Source organism: Acanthisitta chloris, unplaced genomic scaffold (genome assembly GCF_000695815.1).
Source record: "Acanthisitta chloris isolate BGI_N310 unplaced genomic scaffold, ASM69581v1 scaffold5829, whole genome shotgun sequence".
NCBI classification, from domain to species: domain Eukaryota; kingdom Metazoa; phylum Chordata; class Aves; order Passeriformes; family Acanthisittidae; genus Acanthisitta; species Acanthisitta chloris.
The window spans coordinates 62,096-69,343 of NW_008691863.1; the positions used below are offsets into that span (position 1 = coordinate 62,096).

Sequence of the window (7,248 nt, forward strand, 5' to 3'; positions counted from 1 at the left end):
AGCCTCTTTACAGCCTCCCCTGGACTTGCCCCAACAGGTCTACATCTATCTGAGTCTGAGCTCCCCAGATCTGGATGCAGTACTCCAGGGTCTCATGAGAGCAGTGTATAGGGGCAGAATCACCCACCTCGACCTGCTGGTCACACCTCTTTTAATGCAGCCCAGGATACAATTGGCTTTCTGGGCTGGAATCAGACATAGCCGGGTCATGTTGCATTTCTTGTCAAACAACACCTGCAAATCATTCTTCTCAGAGCTGCTCTCAACTGATTATTTACCCAGCCTGTATTTGTGCCCTGACCCATGTGTGGGACCTTGCACTTGGCCTTGTAGAACTTTATGGGGCTCATCTCTTCTACAGGCCTGCCTCTCAAGATCCCTATGGATGACATCCCTTCATTCCAGCGTGATGACTGCAAGACACAGCTTGGAGTCAGTGACAAACTTGCCGAGGGTGCAGTCACTGTCCATGTTGCTGACTAGATGCAGGAAGACATTTAACTATGACAGCAGCATGCAAAGAAATCATTGAAACATAGAAAGACCATGCAGATGGGACCTTCACAGTACCTTGCCTCCTGCCACAATAGAGAATTGATTTATTGTGGCTTGCTTTTTCTGTATTGTTGTTCTCATGCCCTCAACATTTAATTAGTAAAGTGCATTCATTCCTTTTTGTAACTCAGATGTGAATGAATTACAACAAACATTTTAATTACTTATTAATGCTCAGTCGAAAGCTTTAACAACTCTATCTAGAAATACCAGTTGTTTCTCCATTTTGATGGCCATTTATTTCTCTCTAGTGATTTTAAGGGAAATGCTAGGAAGTGACTGTGAGACAACCTGAAGGAGACACTGCTCACAAACAGGATTGCCTGTAAATCCCAGTATGCTAAATGGCTGTGGAAAAGCTGGCTCATAAGATGTGACCAAGAGGCAGTTACTCTTGAACTTACTTCTCAGTGCAAACAGAGATAGAAGATGATGTCCCAAGCAGAAAAGTGAATCTTTCTACTGCAAAAGGTTTATTTTAAAAGATCTCATCTCAGTGCTCTGATTACTTTTGCTGTCACTCATTGAAATACCAAGGGCAATGCTGCCAGTATTTGAGTGTGGGCTGTTTCAGTACTGCAGTTCTCACGAAAAGAGTGAAATAAAATCTCTCACATTAAACAACAATGTTCCTACATCAAGTAGCATACTATAAATTTATTCCAGATTACCCTAATGCACATTTATGCTGTTGCTCATATAAACACACTGTACAAATTAATCACTTTGTCTTCCGTAAATGTCTTACAGTTGTTCATATGACATTAATACAAGAAACATAAGCAGAAACATGTGAGCAAATTGATAATTCAGCAGCATTTACATAAAGCTATACTATTTTAAACTATCCTTATATTACAAAGAACCAACCTGGAAGTAGTTAGCTTACATTAAATCATTATCCAGAATCTCTGTTGAGAAACTCTAAAACATTAGGGATCTCAAGCTGGAGGTACTGCATGTATGCACTAAATACATATAGCCAGCTTTTACTGGCTGAAATCCTACCCCATTTAAATTAATTCTTCTGACACAGACTTCAGCGTACCTTGGAGTTCATCACATGGTGTAGAAATGTTATGGCTACTGTGACCCATCCTCAATAGAAATGTAAAATCAAGATTTATTCACACCTCTATTAAAGGATCAGTCTACTTTTTAAGTAACACATAGGATTTCTTCTATAGAATACCTCTGACATTATTTACCTAGGATGAATACAAAGAAAGAGATGAAATGCTCTGATGGAGGATTTTCAGTGCTGGGAAGTGTACACTAAATACTGACTGATTGCTACCCGAGCTCCTATTTACCTGACTAAAATGACCCCTATAACATACCCTCCTCCATAACAGCAACACAGATGTCAGAGATTGGAAGTAAATCCTGTCACAAAGAATTCCACTCTTAAACAGTATTTTTCTTTTAAACTGCACTAATCTACCCAAAAGGAGCAAAACGTTGGTAAACAAATGTTCAATCTACAAAAGTTCTAGTAATATATAATTTTCCAAAGCACTAAAGAGCAATATCAATGCACTGTGTTTGTACAGAGCTGATGATCTACATGGTTAGATCCCAACACACAGCAGAAATGTGATTACAGGTCTCTGGTTGTTGCAAGCTCAAACAAATTGCTGCTAAATTTTCCAAGCTTTAAAAATACCCTGCAGTAAACTAAATTTACCCTGCAAGGTTAGGTCTTGTTAACAAACCTGCAAATCCAGACAGATATGAAACCCTTAACTTGTCAAACAAACAACTGCGTCTCATGGAGCAAGGTCAAACATTGTTCCAGCTTTTAAATTAATATTATATAGGCTGTGTCTTCCTTTGAACCTGATTTTATATATTATACAGAAATATGCTACCTATGTCTTTTAGGAAATTTGATAATCAAACATGAAAGTTCAGTAACAGCTTTATGTATTTTAGATTACTTTCCCACAGAGATTGGAGACTTATCTGTTACATTGACAACTACATCTACTTTCTGTCATTATTTACACATTAACTAAAGTATCTCTGTATTATTTAATGTGCTCCTTATGATTTATGATTCATTAATGAAATAGCATAGCTGAGTATTTCCAAAACAACAGGAAACTCACATCAACATTCTTGGATGCTGTAAATAATTTGCTACATAAACTAAACTTATGCTGATCAGCATTCAGGAAGCTGTAATGAAAGTACTTCTCTAAAACCTTCTTGCCTACATAGAGTTAGATATTAATTCAAGGATCTATGATAAATTTCCCAGTTTCTGTCATTGCTGTTATTTTTCTTATGTTCCTACATAGAATGTCACCAATTGCTTAAAAGACAAAGAGAAAAGAAGACTATAAAAATTCAAGCAACAAGTAGACAAGGGAACTTAAATCCCACACAGAGCAAAAAAATACAGCGTTAACAGTGGACTGCATAAAATAGCCGCAGCCATATGCTTTCAACCATATCTTGCTGTAGAAGTGTTAAAATGCAGTCAGAACTAAATGCGTTTTAAAATAAATAAGCTGCTCCTGGGAACAAACATGTACACTGGCTTACTGCAAAGAGACGTACCTGCAGAGACACGGGGACAATCTGGCAGCATGGACTCCACTGGAGTGTCGAGAGGCTCAGAGCTGGAGATCCAGTTACAGCAGTGCTGTAAGAGCAGGCAGGCAATTTGGGGGTAAGCAAAATCTCAGAGCAAAACCAAATATATTTTAAGTAAGAACAATGATCACATCAAAATACTCAAACTAATTTACATAGCAGTCCCAACAGAGACTGGAAAGTACACTACACCAGCTTATTCACACTTACTGGTGATGAAATACAGTAGTTTCATACTTAATAAGAGTAACACCATAATTCAGGAGATTTGTAGTGTCCTTAAATAGTGTGTCTTTAAGGTCTACTTTAGGTGCCAGTGGACTTGAGTAGGTGCTTGAACCAACTAGTGCCTGAATTACCCACCGCATATTTCAAGCTTTTCCTTTCTGGGCTTGTTAAATGGGTGGTGCTATAAACACTGAACCTGCTCGCTTGCCAACATTAAAAAATCTTTTAGGGTGTTTTGATGGAGTACACTGTGGCAAGAACATTTGTGAAATTCTGAATCAACATATTATAACTGCATAGAAGCCATCAAGATAGCAGATTAATATTCAGGTAATTGAAAATATAGCTGAGATGAATTGTGCATGAACATTTAAAAAGGCAAATACTGGTCTTTGGGGAATTATATTCAGGAAGCACTTATATTTGCCTTTCATTCCTGAACCTCTGAGTAGGATGAATTTACCATGAATTTGCTAAATGTTTTGCTCCAAATGCTGTCTATTCAGAGTAATCTATGAACTAAAGATAAATAAAGATAAATAATCAGCTTTTAATAAAACATGCTGAAACTACACCAAATCTACTGAATTGAGGATTAATTATAAAGCAACGACATTTTTAGTAGGATTGCCAGCTGAATGACAAGATCTACATGGCTTCCCATCTTACAAATCTGAATTTTCCCTTTTCGAAAACCTGATTAACTTCACTGAGGGGAAAAGGAAAAAGCCCGTACAACTTTTTGGAAAGACCCAATAAATTTTCAGACAGATTTCTAAAAAAATCATCCCATCAATCATGATTGTAAAAATGGACAACTTCTATTCTGGTAAACAAGCATGTATTGTGTATTTGTAGATGCTTGCTGCCCTAGTTGTGCACCATGGAGTCCGTCCTCACTGTGGAAAGATCCTTGACTGGTAGATCAAGTGTCTTATTGTATTTCCTTAATTCATTCTGTCTGGAAGAAGATGTCAGCTGTGTTGCAGTGAGAAGAGAATTTCAAAGGCTTCAGTCCCCACCAATAAAGGGCGAGGAATGGCTTTTGAATAGATTTGTCAAGGCAACCCTACTGTTCTGGGACCAGGGAGAGCAGGAACAACATAAAGGAAGGGTTGCTGTATGAGATTAGAAAGTGAAGTTCACAAAGCATGGCAGATTTTTGTAAGAAACAGTAGATCAATGAAACTATTGAACTCAATGGAAAAAAACCAACACAACAAACACACTATCCAGTAAAACAACTTTTTAAGTAAAAATTGGTTAAAATGGAAGTATTTCACAAAGGTTTTTTAAGGTTTAAAGTAGTAACACATTATATGTTTCCCAATTTGCATGTATAATTTTAATTAACAGCTGAATGTGAAATTGCAAATGTAAGATGGTAGAAATTATAAAAGAAGTAGAATTTTTATTAAGTATTACAATCATTTGAAATAAGTAAAATTAATATTAACTACTGATAGAACTCTACATCAGAGAGCTGGAGATAATACAGAAGATTAGCACACAATTAACCAGCTTTTATATACAATGTGACACTTGCCTGTAAGAAATAAGTATTCTCCAAAGCAGTGTCAAGATATGTAAATGGATGATTTGTTTTATCATTCATCACAGCTCCTAATAAATTCAAAAATCATGACTTCTATAGGTACTAAAAATAGGCTACCAATGATACAGAAGAGATAGCTGCAATGAAGAATTACTTTTTTAACAATTCATTCTTTCAATGACAGCAATTAGCCCTACAGACAGGCAGCGATTAGGTGTATATTTTAATTATTATTCATTTTACCAGTAGCCTTAAACCTGAGTAAAGTAAGAGATATCCAGGTGATATGCTAGTCTTAATACCACTCAGCCACATTTCACATATGTAAAATTCCTCTTTCTTATAGGAGATTTTTAATGCTAATGTAAGTTATGACACTCCATCCACTTTTTAGGCCATTAATCATTTAACTTATTCTTTAACATCTACATTCTGCAAATGAAATTAAAGGTAATGCACTTGTCTTATTCAGATTAAATGCTTAAAAGAAAATGGAGTTGTCAGATTCAAATTACAGGATTTAAAATTTCAGTTTTACTACATAACACATATTTTAAGGTTTTGATTTCCCATAAAGAAAATGGGGATTTTTCTGACAGACTCTGTAAGGGTTACCATTCTTTATATTTTTAACATTTAAGTCAGAGTTGTCAGGCTGCATCCCATGTGATTCTCTACTCTCATCAGTCACAGCCTATGAACTGTAAGGTTAAGTCAGGAATAGGCAGTCTATACACAAAGTTTCACTAAATCCATGGGAAAAAGCCAAGTCTAAGAAAAAGTTCAGGATGCCACTAGTTTAAATTTGTTCTGTGCACCTATTGTTTTAGTGTTCCGAAATGGGAACATAGAAAACACTGAGATGAGCCTGATCTGGTGAGGACAAGACTCATAAACAGCAGTTTAGATGGTCTCACTTTAAAAAAATACTGCTTTTAAAATCTCAGCAACCCCATACTTAAGTATGAGAGCTTTGGAGCACTTAGAAGAAATTACATATCATAAAACTGCTGAGAGAAAGAATATTTTGCCAGTTCTACAAATCATCAAACTGAGTCATCAAGAGCTTGAAGGGGCTTTTCCACCATTGCCAGATCAAGCCAGGAGCACGGGGAGCATCCAGGACTTTGATGCAGATATCAGGCAGCGCATGGGCTGTCTTGGTATGTCTCTATATTGTTGTGCAGCACAACGAAACACTGGACTAGTTCTCATTATTTTGACTGCTAACTTTGAAGTTCAGAAATGGCTTTAATTTTGGTTAATTTAGGGGCTGGTATGGACACATAATTTTCATGGTCCTGTAATGTGCTGTGTTTTACACCCCAAAAAAGAGAAGAGGTCAGCAGATAAAGATATGTTTACTAAGCCATATACAGATATACATACTCCAACTCTTTTTTTCTTAAAAAACATGGCCTCACCTCTCGCATCCATTCTCGAATAGTTTTCCCAGCTCCTTGATGCCACATATTGTGAACAGAGTCTGTCAACGCCACAGCAGTTACCTTATTCTTTACTTCTGCTTCTCGTTGAATCATCTGTTAAAAAATAGTGGATTTAAGTTCTTTCTTTCTGTTGAATAGAGCCTGCTTAGTCAGAGATAATGATCTTAAATTTTTTTAAAAAGAGCAATACAGGTTCAATACTTGACTTCACTTGTTTTAAAGTTTATACAAATCCTAACAGCTCCAGAAACACAGAAAGACCTAATATTTTTGATAAAAGGTATAATACTAACTTTTAACTGACTGAACTATTGAGTCCTATTATTTTCCATGTGGCTTGACAATTCTAGGATTAAAGGTATCATAGTGCAAAAATGGAAGATTCCCTGAGGACACCTTTTACAAGCTTCTCCAAGTTCCTATTTCAGTGCTTCAGGGAAGCTGGTACCTGTGGTTCACTGTAAGCTACTCATGACTATGATATACTAATTTCCAGTAGATTGCTGTAGTTTTTCTGATGTAAAATCTTACTTTGACTTGTATGCGGTTTTTTTCCTTTTTCTATCCAATTTAGCTCACACTCACACCATGGTCCCAAAATTATTTGTGGTCTCTCTTACACATGTGCTTACCGAGCTAACACTGGAGCCTCTCAACATTTTTAGGATATTAAAGAGCCTCTGTTGTAGTGAATAACAGTATGACTAAATAATATTAGTTCTAAAACCAATTAAATGATTGCTGCAAATACATGAGCAAACTGACAAAGATGCTGTGGAATTCACCACTGCTCTGCAAGATAAAAGGGACTGGGGAAGAATAGTTTGATATCAAAGAGAGACAAAAAGGTTTTAATCTCCT

The 7,248-nt window shown here is 36.5% G+C and overlaps 1 protein-coding gene across 1 annotated transcript in view; it reads right to left on the reverse strand.

Annotated features, from left to right (window-relative positions):
* The window catches only part of LOC103809551 (protein FAM172A-like), a gene marked incomplete at its 5' end in the record, with an annotated part of 66,581 nt that extends 60,101 nt beyond the window's left edge, over positions 1-6,480 (reverse strand). Inside the window, 2 exons of the mRNA XM_009082389.1 lie at positions 3,121-3,205; positions 6,364-6,480. Of these exons, the coding sequence (XP_009080637.1) occupies positions 3,121-3,205; positions 6,364-6,480 (202 nt within the window). The remainder of the gene's footprint in view (positions 1-3,120; positions 3,206-6,363) is intronic.
* Between the last annotated feature and the right edge of the window lie 768 nt (positions 6,481-7,248).